Below are 17,706 nucleotides of genomic sequence, written 5' to 3'. Positions count from 1 at the left end.
TGGTGCACGACGGCTCGTCAGAACGACCACAGTGGGAGCGATGCCTAGACGTTCGACTGGTTCAGCTGGAGTCAGGGATCGAGGCCATCTTTGGTTTCATCTGCTTGCTAAGTGTCTGAAGAGACACAAAACAATATTTAGTGATTTATCTGTCAGACACCAAAGCTGACACCTTCAATGCTTAACAAGTGAGAGGCTCACACTCGGCCCGCTGTCACATTCTTCTGATTACAAAGTACTCAAGGCTGCAAAATAAGCATTCCGGTGGCTCTCATGCTTTAAAATGCTCCCCAACATGAAACATAACTAAATAAAGACACATGTCAGGCTGTTTTATGGGAACTTTAAAGATGCCTAAAATAGGATCCTGTTTTTAGTATTTTTCTACAAAAACAGAATATGTGCCAATCGAATGAAGCCGTTAAACAAGGTGCCGTGTGGACTTCACTCGTTATAAAAGGCAAAAGCTGCGTCTAGAGTTTGTCTTCATAGTAAGATTATTTACTATTTACCATCATCAACTGCTAACCAGTGTAACCTGATGGGAGCGACATAGGATTGCCACCTTTCAGAAATAGAAATAAGGGACGCCCTGATTTCAGCAGCGCAGGAGCCAAAAAAAAGCCCCTAAACTTTATATGAAAAAACTAAATGCTTTGATTTAAAGTTTAAAGTGCTTTAATAGCATTGAACTTGCATGACTGTACAGACAGCCAACCATATAGCAGCTGAAAAAGCCACCTATGCTATGTATGTCCACATCAGCCCAGATGTAGAATATAGCCTACAGGTGAAGAATATGGTGTAAAAGTTAATTTATTTCAATAATTCAACTAGAATATGGTGTAAAAGTTAATTTATTTCAATAATTCAACTAAAATATGGTATAAAGGTTAATTTATTTCAATAATTCAACTAGAATATGGTGTAAAAGTTAATGAAAATACGGGACAAATCGCGTCCCGTATTAGTTCAATACGGGACGCAACATTTTTTTCTCAAATAAAGGACAATTCCGTATTTTACGGGACGGGTGGCAACCCTAGAGCGACATGTTTCATGTTATCTGAATTTATGAATTCATGTGGAAAACCAGAAACTGCACATGCAGTCCTTCTTTCTTTGGTCTGCAAGAGCTTCTGTGTTGAAGATGGGAAATAATCACTGCTGAGTCAGTCACCCACTGGTTTTACAGCTTATTATCTTGAAGCTTTGACTTCTGCATCTTCGCTGTCTATGTTTTGACTTTTTAGTTTTTTTCTCTGTTTTTATTTTGTTCTTGAAGACATGTATAGTGTAATGTTCATGGTTAAACATCCCGCTGCCTTCTGTTGAAGCAATTAGGATCACAATGACCTGGATGACAATCTACAGCTATGTCTGGTATCACTGAACAGTCCAAACATTTAGCATATTCCTGCTGGATAGATAGATATGAAATTGTCTGTAGATGTGAGTACATGCAGCTGTTTGTCTGTTTCCCCCGTAATAGACGAACCTCACCTCTTGCCAGATGGCAGCTGGGATAGAAATAAACAGTTAGACATAACTTTCCTATCCTTCAGAAGACCACGTCTCGTTTTATGTTACAGGGATGCTGTAAAACCACTGGTGGCGTATGGAGAAACACCAGCAGTATTATGCCTGACAGTTGTTGCACATTTTGCATATCCAGTAAATACAATAAATCTCTGTTTGCCTCTTTGTTTATTTCTCAAAGAGGGACTGACTGTAAAAGGAGAGCTCTCTGTGGTTAGGAAAATCTGCAGAGGGGATGAAACTAGGAAACTGTGGGCCCGGGCCAGTTTGTATGCTTTTGTAGAAATTATTTAAATCCATTATGAAAGAATTCATTGTGGTCAAATGTGACTTTTGTTTTTAGACATTCTTCCCTCCACATATCTCAAAAGTTTTCCTACATAATTTTGGTCCCGGGGCTTCCTCCTGATTGGACATGCCTGGATTACTTCCCCCTGGAAAGTCTTCAGGAGGCGTCCTACACAGAACTTCAACTGGTTCCTGTCATTGTGGCGCTTCCTACCAACACGAGCCGGGTGCTACAGTACGTGATCAAGTAGCAGCCAAAGATGTGGGCTTAGGCGTCCTGGCTCTCAGTTACTGAAACTGGCTCTTGGGAACAAAAATCGTTGCAGTAAAATTTGATCCACTGTGAAAATAGAAAGCACCTTGATGTGTTCCTCATATAAGCCCAAGATGACCCTGAAAAGGAAGAAGTGCGTAAAAGAAAATAATCCCGTGGTTTTGAGACACTGAACGCGTAGGCGACCTGCAGTTCTGGCTGTGGCCGCGAGTGGCGCTGGTCCCGGGCAGAGCAGCAGCTGACCACAAGTGACTGGACGCGGAGGTCGGAAACTTGTTCTGAGGAGAGGCTGAGCAGCTGTTATCCTCATATTTATGATCCACATCGCCCCTGCACAGAGACAAACATGCCGGTCAAAACAGCTGCGGCAGATCAACACAGTCCTGGGGCCTCATTTATAAAAGAGTGCGTAGGATCCATACTAAAAGTGTACGTGCGCTCAAAAGCTGAAAATGGCGTGCGCACAAAAAAAGATAAATGCAGGTAGGATGATTTGACAGATGAAAATACCCCGTCAGACCACGCTTCCACATAGACATCAACATGTATCTATGTGGAAGCGTGATCTGACAGGCACTTTAAAACCTCATATTGTACATTTCTGTTTATACATTTTATTTTATTGTTTATACATTTTATTTTATCTCTTATATATTTGTTTTTATATTTGTATTGTGTTGCACCAATCACCACAACAAATTCCTTGTGCGTGTTTAACAAACTTGGCAATAAACCCTTTTCTGATTCTGATTCTGATTCTGATTTTCACCTGTCAAATCATCCTACCTGCCAATATCTATGTGGAAGCGTGATTTGACGGGTTTTTTTCTTCCTCCGAAGCGTCGTACACATAGATCTACAGTATGTGGAAGCACATGACTTCCTGCTGTTAAATCATCTATTTGCATGAAAAAGCCTTTGAAAAAAAAGAAACTGAGATAAAAGAAACAGGGATCGTACGGTAGTATTTTCTGCCGAGGTAGGACAACTCGGCAGAGAAGTATCATTTCATCCTACGGGTAGGACGATTCGTGGAGATAGGACAACTCGGCAGAACACCGGCTTGGGTGTACATGGATCTATAAGTCTGATATGTGATGACATTAAAAGTATGACATGAATCTGGCTTCATTTCACCACCTCACCGCCTGCGTCGCCAGTTCCCCATATCTTCAAAATGTTTGTGCGTGAGGGTCAGGGTTGGCGTAAAGATACGCACATTTTTCCGTTAGTTTCTGTTTTTTAAATCCCAATCTTTAGAAGGTGACTTGCGCATCTTTCAAGCCCTGTTTTGTGCACACGCAAGCTTTATAAATGAGGCCCCTGGTGCAGACAGAGTTGTGCTCGTTATGTCCGTGCTCATGGGAAGATGCAGCAGGTGATGCTGCTGGTGGGCTGTTTTACCCACCGATCAAACGTCTGAGCTGGATACAGAGGTTCTTCAGTCATCGCTCCACCGACACCGACTTTGCTCCAGTTATTTCGGTAAATGAATCTCCTGAATCTCCTGTATAGAGCTGAATCAGTGGGACAATCCCATGTAACAAGTCATCAAATGAAACAGAGGAAATGCTAAAATAGTGTAGCTGTTTCTCATCATCAGTTGCTGCATCAGCAAGACGAACGAGCTCTCCAGTCTCCCGACGGCTCTGGTTGAACGACCTGACAAACCATCTCTGATTGCACTGTTTTCTTTACAAGATCACAAGCAGAGCAACGCAGTGATCTCCTCTTCATCCCGTGTTGCTGTCTTGTTTATTTATCTTTATTCCACCAGCTGGTTTATTAAACTACTACCAAATATTGAATCACTTTTCTAACTCTGGCTCTGCTTACCGCCCCCAGTCGGTTACCGGCGGTAAGTACGCGAGCAACGATGCAGTTGGTTGTGAACGGACGTGAACGCAGGCTCAAACAGCAAGTATATCCGCCCCTTTTTGGAGAACGTGCCTGTCGATGGGTCAGACAAACACAAGATACGCGTGTCGGCCATGATGCGCACGCATTCTGAACAGCAAGTATACTCTATAACTCCCTTTTCACCCATGACTTTACAGCTCTGTTCACAGCACTTGGTTTCGAGGTGAAGTCAGCCCAGAAACGATGCTCCACCTCCCTCTCCAGAGCACTGCTTCTCTTCTATAGTTTTATGCTATCCATTTCTGATATGCATATGTATATATATATTCATATAATACTAGACAGATTAATCATCCTCATCTTCCTTTTTATAAAACTAAACACGTCCAGTTTTCCCTCAGATCGCGGTGTACAGATATGGAACTCCAAATCTCACATTATCAAAAGCTCTGCTTCTCTAGAGATTTTTAAAAGAAATGTATCATCTCATTTAATTCACATTTAAAAAATGTCACAAGTTTTCTTTGTTGATTTTTTTTTTGTTTGTTCTTGTTGATTTTTCTGTGTGTTGATTATCTGTAACTATGTAGTCAAACCTTCTTTGTTTTTTGTTTATAGTCTTCGTCTTGTTGTGTTTTTGTTATAATTTTTTGTAATTACTGTTTTATTTCCTAAATTGAGGGGAGGTCCGCTGCATAAGCCTGTTGGCTTTTTGACCTCTCCTGTCCCATTTGTTTTACTATTTTGATTGCAAGTGTTACTTTTATTGTGTGCAAACTAATAAAATAAAAAAAAAAAAATATACAGCATGTGCAGCGTGATGTGAAGTTGTGTGGCTCTCGAGACAAATCTGGATCATTCTGTTCTGATCTTGGTTGGTGATGTACCAGAACCCTGTCAATCAATCGAGAAAATACTTCTGAAGCAATAAGGAGAAAAGTTCTTATTTTGTCCTAGATGCAAAAGAAATCAGACATCTTTCTGTAACCAGAGGATACCACATGCCTCTTAAAGTCTGAAACTCAAGAGTCTTTGGTTAATTTCAAAAAGAGAGGAAATGTTATTTCCTGTCGTGTATGGGTTTTGTTTTTCTGTTCTATAGCACATTTCACAGACAGGGTAACGTCACAAGGTGCTTCACAAAAGAATAAACACAATACATGTAAAATGAAAAGAGAAAAGATACAATAAAAGCCTCTTGGAGTAAAAATGTACGTAAAATCAACATGATGGTCATAAAACAACCCTCTCACTACTGATGTTTAAATGCTTAGAGAAACAGGGGGGTTTTAAGTTTGCTCTTCATAGCGTTGATGGAAACCAGCGAACGTGAAGACGGCGTGAGATCGTTCCAGAGCCTCGGTGCAACGGCCTGGAAGGAGCGATCTCCTCGTCTAAAGCGGGCACGAGGGGAAGATTAGGTCCCTAATATAGGAGGGGCCTCACCATGCAAAGCTCGGACTGTCAGCACCAGGATTTAAAGTTCAAACGAAAATTAATGGGAGCTGGTGTTTTTAGGATTGGTGTAACATGAGCCCTTCTATCAGAGCAAGTCAGCAGCCGTGACTTTTGGACCCGCTGCACATGAGACAGTTCCTTTTTGATTAGAAAAGGAAATAAACTTTTACAGTAGTGAAGAGTAAAGAGACCACAAATGCATGAATGGATAACTCAAGATCACCTTAAGAAAAACTGTTCTCAGTTGGGAAATATTCCTAACACCAAGATTTCATAGGCTTGATTTAGATGAACCACTCAGTTTACCTAAAATCTGGTTGATAACTGGAATGACATAATCAGGGCCGATCACCAGCACCTCCGTTTTATCTGAGTTTCACTGCAGAGAGTTTGCACAAGGCACCTCATTAAGGAGTTTAATTTCTGAATTTCGGAGGCCTTAAAAGAGAACTACAGTTGGATATCATCTGCAAATGAGTGGTAGGAAACATCAACAACCTCCTGGATTTTCTTTCCTAAGGCAAGATTATACAACAGAAACAAAATTGGGCCCAAAACAGAACCCTGAGGTACTTTTCACAGCAAATCAGCAGTCAGACAACAACTGATTTGCAGAAACACTAAAACTCCTAGTTGAAAAATACAAAGCGAACCGTGGTAGAACAGGTCCTGACATTCCAACCAAATCTTGCTGTATTGTTAGCAAGATTTCATGATCGACAGTCCGCAAACATCGTAACCATAGTGCGAATTACGGGGGGGTTTGGGCTGTAAGCCATGATCAGCAATATTAAAATAATAAAAGGCTTGCAATATTTCAGTTGATTTGTAATGAATCCAGAATGTATGACATTTTTGTTTTTTTAATTGCAGTACAGAAAATAAAGAACTTTATCACAATATTCTAATTTTCTGAAACAGTTCTGTATATATGACGCTTTTTTGTCCAGGACTCATGCCTTACATGGATATTGGGATGTGCGTGTTTTCTCTGACTTCTACCTTTGCTCTATATTAAACAATAATAATCATAATAATAATAAAGATTGTTGAACCTTGAACCTTCAAGATATTGTAAAACTTTTGCAAGACTTCGGTTACCTGAAGCACGCGCCTGCGCCGTACTGGGTTCCCTTTACACCCTGGCCTCTAGAAAATGTTGACCCCCCCAATTGTCATTGTATAATTCGCACTCTAATCGTAACATGCCTTGAGCAGGGCAGTTTGTGTAGACTGGTACTTGTAGAATCAGACTGAAAAGGGTCAAAAATAATGCACTGTTTCACTTTCCCTTTAAATTGAAAGTAACTGACTGTGGAGCCACATAAACAAGCGGGAATCAAGTTAAGATAAAAGTTTATGAGACAGTTTCACATCAGTCTTTCATGCAAATCTGCATTTCCTCCATGTGGACCAACACAAAATGAGCCATCTAAACCAGGGGGAACATCCAGCCCTTATTCAAATCAGCCCGCTGAACTACTGGAGATAAGGAGACCGCAGCAATAACTGGCTTCTGAGTAACCACACAAACGATCATGGAGTCATACAGACACCTATCTGAATCCCACAGTTTTACAGACAGGTTCGTGTTTTCTGGCATTCTGTGGGAAATAAAATATTTTTACGAAATTGAATTCTCGAGGAACAAGCTGGAATCACAACTTATGTGCTTTTGGTTGGCGGACGGTGGTCTATCATTTATTAAAGGTAAGAGAACAGCACAGGAGACGGGGTTGATTTAGCTGTCTAAATGTTAAAAGAAATGGATAAACTGGACAAAAGACACTACAAAACGATTTTGATTATTATTTCAGACCAGTACACTTTGGATATTGAGATTAAAAGTAACAAAGATGGAGTCGTCGGCTTTAGATGATATGGATATTTTATTTATTTGCAACATCAATATTTTCTGAATATGGTGAAATGTTTTGTACCCTATCTTAGCTATTACAGTAGTGTTATCATGGGAAATGATGGATGGTTTAGTTTAAACAGATGTCAGCAGACGTGCCCTGGGGGATCCTCTCTGCACCTCCTGCCCACTGCAGTAAAAGTAGGATCAGGTGGGAGGATACAATAAAGAGTTAAGGTTTAGCCAGACGAACACAAATATGAGTTCAGTGTTTAGCATCAAACATGCTTTTGACTTAAAAAAGTTCCTGTTTATGAATACAAAGCATCTATACTATATAAAGCACATAAGAGAAACGGCCGGCTGGGCTGCCTTGCATCCACTTCACTAAAATTCTCCCTCCTGAAATGGCTCTGGTTCCCCTCCCATTCGCAGTCATTTCCACCGGTACAGAATGTACCGAACCACTCTAATTGGGCTTTTCCACTAGTACCTACTCAGCCCGACTCGACTCACCTTGCCCTCGTTTCTTTTCAATACCCAGATCAGAAGTAGGAGGTTGGAGTGAAGCTGCTGTGACGTATTTGATTGTGTGATTTAAACGAAGAAGACAACAACACTAAAGATGTAGAACCTGGAGGAGATGATAGATGTGCTGCTGGGTCTGTGGCTTGTGTTCAATATCAAGTTAAAAAATGAGAATGAGAGAAGCTTCAAGCGGCTACGCTTTTCTTTTTTTTGTTAGTTTGTCTCTGCTGCTGAAAAGTCAGCTGGAGCCGTGAGCAGCTATGAAGAGACAGAGCTCCTGGTAGATCTGGTCGTTCCTTATCACCCGTCTAGATCCCTTTTTAATTCTCTCCTCAGCATCAGGTTTATGAACATCTGCACCTCAGAGTTGGATCACCGAACAGACTTTTGCTGCCATTGCCAGTCGAATAAAATGAACAAGAAGCCGTCAGAGTCTCTTTCTCTGATTTCCTCCTCCTGACTCAGACGTCTGACTCCAACCCCCCGACCAATCAGTGGCCTGTAGTGTGATGATGTCAGATACAGCCGACTCAGCAGCTTAGAACCTCGGCAGAATAGTTACAGGAAAAGTATCTACTCGACACACCTCGACTCGCTTCGACCCTTAGTGGAAAAGCACAAAACCGAGTCGAGGCGAGTTGGGCTGAGTAGGTCTTCCAATCCAATCCAATCCACTTTATTTATATAGCACATTGTAAAAAACAACAAGGTTAAAAAAGTGCTGCACAATGAGTAAAGCAAGACATAATAAAATAGTAAAAACTAAAAACAGAGTAAAATAGATAGGAGCACATAAAAGCACAAAATAAAAACACACCAAACAGACAACAATCAGTGATTCAGAAACATAAAAGACAAGACAGAGACCACACAACTCTCATGCTGGATTAAAAGCCAAAGAATAAAAATACGTTTTGAGACGAGATTTAAAAATTTCTAGTGTGGGGGCCATTTTAATGTGGGGAGGAAGCTCGTTCCAAAGTTTTTTGCTGAAAAAGCACGGTCGCCCCTGGTTTTTTGCTTAGTTTTGGGGACGACAAGACGTGACTGAGCAGAGAAACCTCAAAGACCTCGAGGGAGTTAAACCTGTAGGAGGTCTGAGATGTATTTTGGTGCCAACCCATTTAATGACTTAAAAACAAACAATAATATTTTAAACTAGTAGTACTAGTACTAGTGGAAAAGCGCCATAACATGAGTGTTAGACACACAGTGTCCAAGAACCACTATTAAATAACCAAAATGGTGCAGAATTGCTAATATCCCCTTGGATCTATGTAGAAGTTTTTACTCCAAATCCAAATAGTCTCTGATCTGCGTTCCTGCTCCACAGCAGCCGGTCTCGACGTCTATTCCTGATACCAGTCTGGTCGTCACTGCTGATGTCACATGCTTTGTTTATTATGGTCATTTGTATGTCTATCCAATGATGTCTACAGGCCTTTTCTTCTGATTCTGTTGGTACGGTTCCCTGGAAATCAACGCTGACTTCAGAGGAACAAGATTAACTTTTTATATATATATATATATATATATATATATATATATATATATATATATATATATATATATATATATATATATATATATATATATATATATATATATATATATATACGAATGAATGAATGAATGAATGAATGAATGAATGAATGAATGAATGAATGAATGAATGAATGAAGTTTATTCAGTCATGACAACACAAAAACAACACAACACCAAAAAAAACATTGTGCACAGCATTAACATTTCATACAAAACCAATAATCATGTGTTGAACAATGACTAATAAAGGCATAGGCTGAAGCAAACTGCTTATAAAAGCCTATCCTATATTACCTTACCAACTTTCTTTTTGTGGCTACCGACCTCCAGAAAACCAAAAAGAGAATAGAATAGCAAAGAAACAACAGAAAAGCAAAGAAACAACAAAAGGCAAAGAAAAAACAGAAAAGCAAAGAAACATTAACAGATAGTCAATTGCACTTATAAGCTTCAAAAATAGATTTACAAACCATTTTCTTAAAAACTAAAAGAGAATGACATGTTTTTAAATTTATGTTGGCATCATTCCAGAATTTACCTCCAGTAAATTCAAAATAAAGTATATATATATTTATCCCAATTATTTCCCCATTTTATCACCCAGTGCACCTCCCAACCAACAGGGTGGGGTTTCTCCAGCCGGACGTAGCGCGTGGAAGGATCACGTTATTCCGGCCAGATCCTCCCCACCCCATCTGTTCCCCGGTTGGCCAGAGGGGGCAGTATAGCCCAAGACTGGTGCATGTTTTTGTGAGGGTAGCTCACATTAACTACCCAAGGGGAACACGGGGAGAACATGCAAACTCCACACAGAAAGGCCCTTTCACCAACCCCACCCAGGGTGTGGGTGGGGTTGTGGGAACCAGATTAAGGATATTGTTGCAGTATAAATTAGTTTAGAGAACTAAATAAGTTAAAAATTAACTCAATTTTGAATACACGTCAGTTCACAAACCATTTGAAAGTGCAGCAGATCGGAAGATCGGTAGTTTAAATTTCCATGAAGCCGTTGGCCTGTTTTCGTATCCTTGTGACCCCTGAACTGATGACAGTGTGTTGCAGTGTTGCCAGGTAACACAAGTGAAGTCCTCTGGTAGATGACAAGGATGGAAACTTGGTTAACTGTTCAGTATCAGTGACTTCCCTTTGCTTTAACAGAACCAAGGCAAGACAAGTGTTTTTCGTTCAATTCCAACTCATAGGCAGCTCCAAGTTCTTTACAACACGTGCAGAGATTAAATAGAGATTAAATACACTTGAAAGCAAGGAGAAATCCAGATATTTGTACTGCTACTGACTTTAAACTCTTTATTATAAAACAGTTGTGACTGACCCATTTTCCAAACTTTCTTCTCTGTGATTATGTGTCAAACCAGTGCAGGTTTTCTTTGACACCTTGGTTAAAAGGGGGAGGATAGCGTCGTCTGTTGTCAGCAAACGGTGCAGTTCCTCCTCCTTTAATCTTCCCACTCTGTCTGCAGTCTCTTTCTGTCTGTGGCATCACTTTAAAGGACCTGCAGCCATGCTGCGTAAAACACTAAATGTGGATTCAAGATATTCCAAGTTCTCTAATTTATTTGCCAATGATCCTGCATTCTCTCTGAACAGAGGAAGACGTGGTTTAAACTTCTTCCTTTTTTGCTCTCGCTTCCGCTCCTGCCCTGCTTCCTCAGCATCTCAAAGTGTTCCTCTGTCTGGATTTAGAGTTGTATTCTGTGCATTTACTGTATCAGGCTTTAGAGAGTGGAATCACATGTGAAGGACTTCCCGTTGTCATGTTTACTCATCAGAGCAGACGTTAAAAAGGGCCCGAGCCACCAGCAGAAATCCCTTTTTATTTTTTTTATTTTAATGTTTATTTAACAGGGACGATACATGCAACATTGTCACAAAGAATGAAAAATGTGATGCATACAAGACGTCTAGCTTCAGCTAATTTGCAGTCTTTGTCCCTGGTCAGGCAAAAGAAGGATAAAAGATACTGAATACAAAATACAATAATACAAATACAGTGAATAATGCAGTGAACAGATATCATAAACAAATAAACACAGCTCCAAAATTTAGATTAAAAATTGCACAAGTTAAATACATTAAACATTAGTAAAATACTGTACTGACAATGACTTGAGAGAAGTTAATGTTCGCATTTCTGCTGCTGCTTAAGCCAATGTTTAGCTTTGGCACTAAACATCCTTAATTCTGTTTGGGATTTTTTGGTCCGCACATTACCCAAACCAAAGCGTAGAAAGGATTCAAAGGTCTGTGTCTTTAACAGATGAAGATAAAAGGAAAGACAAAATGAGCAGAGCTGCGGTGATAAACAATGACACATCCTGATGAATGAAAAGAGAAATGTGTAGAAAAGAGAAAGTGGAAACTGCCCCTGAAACTTGACACAGCAAAGAGATAGGCGCTGATAAATCTGTCTGCGTCAGAAAAAAACAATAATGTACCGAACGGATCTTTGCTGAACGGGTCACACTCTGAACTGATGTTGCTCTTTTTTCGCCCCCAGTTGCAGAGGGTGGTTATTGCCACCTGCTGTACTCACAATATCAGCTGAGAGATATCCTGAGGACTTCACTGCTAATCTGAACAGCTGAAGATATAAATAACCACAGGGTGACCTCTTATGGCTGGTAGCAATGCCGTGACAATAACTTTCCCTGACCTCATCAACACCACTGGTAACTCCACTTCACCTGTTGCCGTCCAGGTAGCCCAGGTGATCAAATGGCTAACGTTCTTCATCGGGCTGCCTGCCATCGGACTGGCTATTTACACCCTCAAGAATCTGTCCAAAGGTTTGACTCTACTCCGTTTTTATTTTAGTTTATTTATTTGATTTAGTCATTTTCATTTTAATCCAATTTTAATTGCTCGGGGCCGGTCATGTTCTGGCTCTCTGGAACTTGTATTGTAATAGACAATAAATAAAACTGAATTGAATTGAACTGATTTGCCAGTAAGTGAATTCTCTTCTCGTTAACGTGATTCGTGACTCGAGACTTGTATTTTGATGTCACATATTGTAACTCTTGTGTTCTGTCTGACACCAGCATGGACTACAGCTGCGGTAGCCGTACCAGTTAATGGTAGTGATGTACAGAGGTGTCAAGTAACAAAGTACAAATACTTCGTTACCTTACTTAAGTAGAAATTTTGGTTATCTATACTTCACTGGAGTAATCATTTTTTACTTTTACTCCTTACATTTTCATGCAATTATCTGTACTTTTTACTTCTTAAATTTTAAAAACAGCCTTGTTACTCTATTTCATTTCGGCCTTTAAAAAAAAAACTATCCAGTTAAATTTCTCCATCCGGATAGAGTGAATTTGGTTGTGGTTTTTTCAGATGTTCTTGTCCAGTTTTGTTCTTACATCCGTTCCCTCAGATTCCTGCAACTAAACTTGGATGTACATTCCAATAAAGGTTAGGATAAATGATAACACGCCTCTGAAGTTTGACTTTTTGCACCATTACAATACTTATAGACAACTAGTCATCATATCTCCTGCTCTCTGAAACACATGTTAATGCTCAATAGTACACATAGGGCCTGATTTACTAAAGGTTTGCGTGTGTAAAAACGTGTGCAAACTTGACAGCACGCGCAAACTTTTTCAGTGCACACGCAATTTAGTACTCTTTATTTAGGATCTTAGTAAATCGGGCCCATACTGTGTATGGTTCTTTAATATATTTGCATTATACTAAGATGCATTCATTTTCAAAGGCCTTTGTCCTTAATGGCTTTTTTCCCCCTTACATTACTTTTACTTTTATACTTTAAGTAGTTTTGAAACCAGTACTTTTATACTTTTACTTGAGTAAAAAACTTGAGTTGATACTTCAACTTCTACAGGAGTATTTTTAAACTCTAGTATCTATACTTCTACCTGAGTAATGGATGTGAATACTGAAGACACCTCTGCTGACGTGACTCCTGTGCTCTCTGCCCAGGTGAGACTAAGCTCCCCATGCACGTCATGTTTCTCCTGGTGTCCGACGTCATCAGTTTCTTCGGCCGCCCCAGCGTGGAGGAGGACACGGTAAATCAACCCGTCTTCTCCTCCGACGTCACCGACATCCTCTTCTATTTTGGCGTGGTGTCCAACATCACCCTGATGCTGTTCATATCCCAGGAACGCCACCTCCTGGTGGCCTACCCGCAGTGCCTGGGCTGCTGGGGCCGGATCAGGCAGTCGGCCATGGTCACCTTCCTGGTGTGGACCTCTCCGTTCGCCGTCCTGGCCCTGGCCGTGCTGCGCTACCCGTTCTGGTTTGCCGTGTCTCTGCTGGCGCCTTTCCCCTTCCTGCTCTTCTTCGCCGTTGACTCGTGGAGAGCCGCGCACTGCTGCCCGTCCAACCCGCCCAGCGTGGAGACGAGGAGGGCCGTGTGGGGGATCGGAGCCATCTGGGCCAACTACACCTTCCTGTACTCCCCCTTCATCCTCAGCATCCTGCTGGAGGCGCTGGGCTTCGAGGAGCAGGTGCGCTACCTGGGCCTGGCGTCACACCTGCTGCTCTACATCAGCCCTCTGGTCGACCCCTTCCTCTACATATTCATGACCAAAGGGCTGAAGGAGGTGCTGAACGCACTGCCCTGCTGTCATAAGTCAACACCGGCAGAGAACACCAGACCTACTGTGGACACGGTGGCTGAAACCGTCGAGACCAGACTCTGAAAACATAACGTTTCCGAATCAGTGAGCAAGAAATAATCCAAATATAAACATGTGGGCCTCCGCCGGTCTACGTTTGTGGCTCAGTTTCAGCCGTTCACACGTTTCTAGGATCCCTACATTTCCCTCAACGTTTTGGATTCTTTTCTTTTTAATGCCTTTTTTTATTTCCTGTTTGTGTAATTTATTTCTCTTTTCTATCATTGTTGTTATTGTCATTGTTCTTTTCTGCTGATTTTCAGTATAAACTTGGAGATGGAGATAAAGATGGAGATTTGCCAAACTTCGATGGAGAGTCGAGGAGGCTGTGATTATTTTGTACAGTATCTGTCAGCAGAGGTGGACAGAGTACTCGACCCCAGTACTTGAGTAAGAGTACAAATACTACTGGTCAAAATTTACTCCGTTACAAGTAAAAGTAGCTCAGTCAAAATATTACTCGAGTAAGAGTAGAAAAGTACTTGCTTTTAAAGGTACTTAAGTATCCAAAAGTGAATGCTTTTAAATTTACTTTAAGTAAAGCTAAGAGTAAGAGTAAGAGTAAATGTCTTATTTTCCACATCAGTAAATTACTATATTTTTTCTAAATTAATTTAAGGATCTTTTAACTCTTGTTTCTGAGAATTAACTCTTTGAAACCAGCTGCACTGATGTGCTGCTTTTAGAACCACAATGTTATATAAAACCTGCAGAAACACCAAAAACAAATCAAATGAATGGGATCATAAGAGGACAGCAGATGATGCAGAGTTTATTAACAATCATGAACTGAAACCAAATGAACCTGCACCATCCAACTAAGTCTGGATCCCCCTCAAAGACCACTGCTTTACAAAAAATACATCTCTGCTTTCAATAACTCAATGTTGAAGTCACTTAACTTTACAGGAAGGACATGTACCAGTACAATATAGCAATATAGAGCATAACAAACTGTCTCCCAATGTCTGTCTGAGAGCGTGCACTGTGATAGGTCTCCTCCTTTGACAAAAACAGTTTGTGTCCAATAGGATTTTAGGGAAGAAGAAAAAAGAGCAGACCTGAAAGTAACGAGTACTTTTCAGCCTTCCTAGAAATTTACTTGAGTAAAAGTAAAAATATTTGTCTTGGAAATGTATTCAAGTAGGAGTAATAAGTACCAAAGAAATCTAATACTCAAGTAAAGTACAAATCCTCTGGATATGTACTTAAGTACAGTACTCAAGTAAATTTACTCCGTTACTGTCCACCACTGTCTGTCAGACTGAGTATGCCTTTATTTTGGTTTTTGTGAACATTATTTGGTTATTTATGACGTTCTCCATCAGGTGAAATGTTCCTTAAATGTTTATCAATCTTGTCATCCTGTGATTGTCAGTAAGGACCCGATAACCTGATCATCATTTCAAACACAAAAACACTTTGACATTCAAACATTTTACAGTCATTTGAGGGAAATCTGCAGCAGGGCCGGTGTAGTATGATAACGCCTGCATAGCACATACAAGGATTTGTACTTTGATACATGTATGTGCAGGTTACATGTTGAAGGTATCTTGGTGTGAGTAGAAGCCAAGCAATTCTTGCCTTTATTTTTTTCAAGCCACTTTTAGCCTTAATATGTTTAGCATGTTGTTGGAAAATGTGTTTTATAATTTGGTCATTTTTTAATGCTCCAACAGACTTTAATATTATTGTTTTCCAATCGTTATTGCTTCGTCTTGTGTTTGAGATCGGTTTAGTTTTTAGCACTGAAACAACAACAAAAATCGTCTCAAGGCGGTTTACATAGAAATGAAAAGGCTTTGATGCAGGCCAATCAAATACAGCCCAACTTTTCCAGTTACAATTCCGGAGTTAGAGTCCGAGTCCAATTTGTTGTAATCCATTTATAACCCAAACAACTCCAGTTCTGGAGTTCTGGAGCCCAAATTCAAATTTCTCTTGTCATAAGAAAGAGCCTAGGTAAGAAAGCTAGCAGATGGCATTAACCTTGGTGTCGGTGAAGTCGCCCTCCCTGAACGGGGGCGAGGCGATGGTGGGAGGAACAAATGGCTGTTCACAGGGAGAAACCTGCTGCAGAACCAGGTTCAGGGAGGACGGGTAGCTGTTCCGACCCGTTAGGGTCTGAGACGACAGGAAAGAGACGTAGATATGTTACGGCAGGGGGGCCGCTCGGTCCGAGAAAATAGTCCTAAAATATATAACAATAACAATTATAATAGTGTCAAGTCAACTTTATGTATATATCCCATTAAAAACCAAAGTGGTTCATAAAAACAAAGATAATAACAATCTACATAATTGAATAGTATTACATAGTGATTCAATTTAAAGGGGACCTATTATGGCATGTCATATTTATTTCAAACAGGCCGTGAATGTCTTAAAAACAAGCTTTTGATTGTTTTTTCTAAATAAATTAGAAATTCAGCCTCTGAGCCATGTCTTTATCTTTACCATTTCTAACCTCCATCTCTATGAGGGATTCTGAGTGGGCGGGGCTATGATAATGAGGCTCTGTGCTGATTGGCTGCCTGAATGACACGTAGCAGGGGAGGGAACAAAGCCTCACTCTGGGCAGAAGAGCAGCCGGCTGCGTACACTATTAAACCGTGTCCTAACTGCATGCGATGCGAGCGAGCGTCAGCGACAAAAATCAATTCCATTGCTTTATTTTCTATTGGACTGTCATAACTGGCCGCAGCGAAGCAGCGCGGTGCAACGTTTTGAGCTGAACATTTGTCGACGCCCTGCTTCTATTTTCTTCCTGCCGCTCGCGTTGAAAGCCGGTTGAAAGCGCTGTAGGAAACAGTCATGGATGAGGAACGGCTGATCCAGTTAGTTGAAATGAGAAGTTATCTCTATGATTCCTCCTCATTTCACTACAAAAACCTCAATAAAGTGGCACCTGCTGGAGGGAGATGGACAGAGAGCGTCCGATGTCACGCAGTGCTACGATAGTCGGACGCTCGCATGCAGTTACACGGTTTTATAGTTGTGGGCGTGGTTTGCATTTTGGTTACGTAACGAAAATCAGCCGAATCTGAACGGCTCGTAGAAGTCACCTGACACTGGATGGCTCATCCTGGCGGCTGTACAGACACTGCAGAATTTGGTTGCTTTCCTCCTTCTCTGAGTTGGCAGGCTGAGGGGAGACCACTTTATATATGTTAAAGCAAGAGAAAACCTGTTTTTCATAATAGGTCCCCTTTAATGTAGCAGCACTTTTAAATTGACATGTTTAAATGATTAACCTAATAAAACCAAACAAAACTAATGAAACTGTTGGTATTTAACAAGCTGGAGAGAAAGAGAGAAGATGCATCTTTAAGAGAGTTTACAAGTCCTGACGTGGGAACAGATTTTCTGTGCAAGTTTATTTGTATAGCACAATTCAACACAAGGTAATTAAACAGTAAATAACAAATAGAATGAAATAAAATGATAAGAAAAGAGGTAAAATAGTAAAAAGCACAAGTTGTTAAAAAGTAAGGGCAGTAGAGTACAGCAGTTACATCTCATTCTTACAATGGCAAGAATTACGTTTCTATACGGTCAAAACGTACAAAAACCGGGTCAAATACAGTATTACAAAAGTAATCTGTAACAATTCGTACGGTGAATTAAACCAATTTGACAGTTCTATGCCACAATGCCTGTTTCCAGGTCTTATTTCACACAAC

At 40.5% G+C, this 17,706-nt stretch overlaps 1 protein-coding gene across 2 annotated transcripts; it reads left to right on the top strand.

Annotated features, from left to right (window-relative positions):
• The first annotated feature begins 6,995 nt into the window (after positions 1–6,995).
• Positions 6,996–14,369, top strand: LOC133463775 (uncharacterized). Of its 2 annotated transcripts, none has more exons than XM_061745489.1 (2): positions 6,996–7,129; positions 13,320–14,369. In XM_061745489.1, exons 1-2 carry the CDS (start codon positions 7,087–7,089, stop codon positions 14,042–14,044), a joined length of 768 nt encoding a protein of 255 aa, XP_061601473.1. In that variant the 5' UTR covers positions 6,996–7,086; the 3' UTR covers positions 14,045–14,369. The 2 variants fall into 2 exon arrangements, with proteins under 2 accessions (XP_061601473.1, XP_061601471.1); XM_061745487.1 differs by lacking the exon at positions 6,996–7,129 and adding an exon at positions 11,936–12,157.
• The last annotated feature ends 3,337 nt before the right edge of the window (positions 14,370–17,706 follow it).

Source organism: Cololabis saira, chromosome 17 (genome assembly GCF_033807715.1).
Source record: "Cololabis saira isolate AMF1-May2022 chromosome 17, fColSai1.1, whole genome shotgun sequence".
NCBI classification, from domain to species: Eukaryota; Metazoa; Chordata; class Actinopteri; order Beloniformes; family Belonidae; genus Cololabis; species Cololabis saira.
This window is presented reverse-complemented; position numbering and strand designations above follow the sequence as displayed.

Bases quoted from the DNA above. Each gene is read 5' to 3' on its own strand.
- LOC133463775 (XM_061745487.1), top strand. From the start codon at position 11,986: ATGGCTGGTAGCAATGCCGTGACAATAACTTTCCCTGACCTCATCAAC. The intron at 12,158-13,319 runs GTTTGACTCTAC...CTCTCTGCCCAG, and splicing joins CCTCAAGAATCTGTCCAAAG to GTGAGACTAAGCTCCCCATG.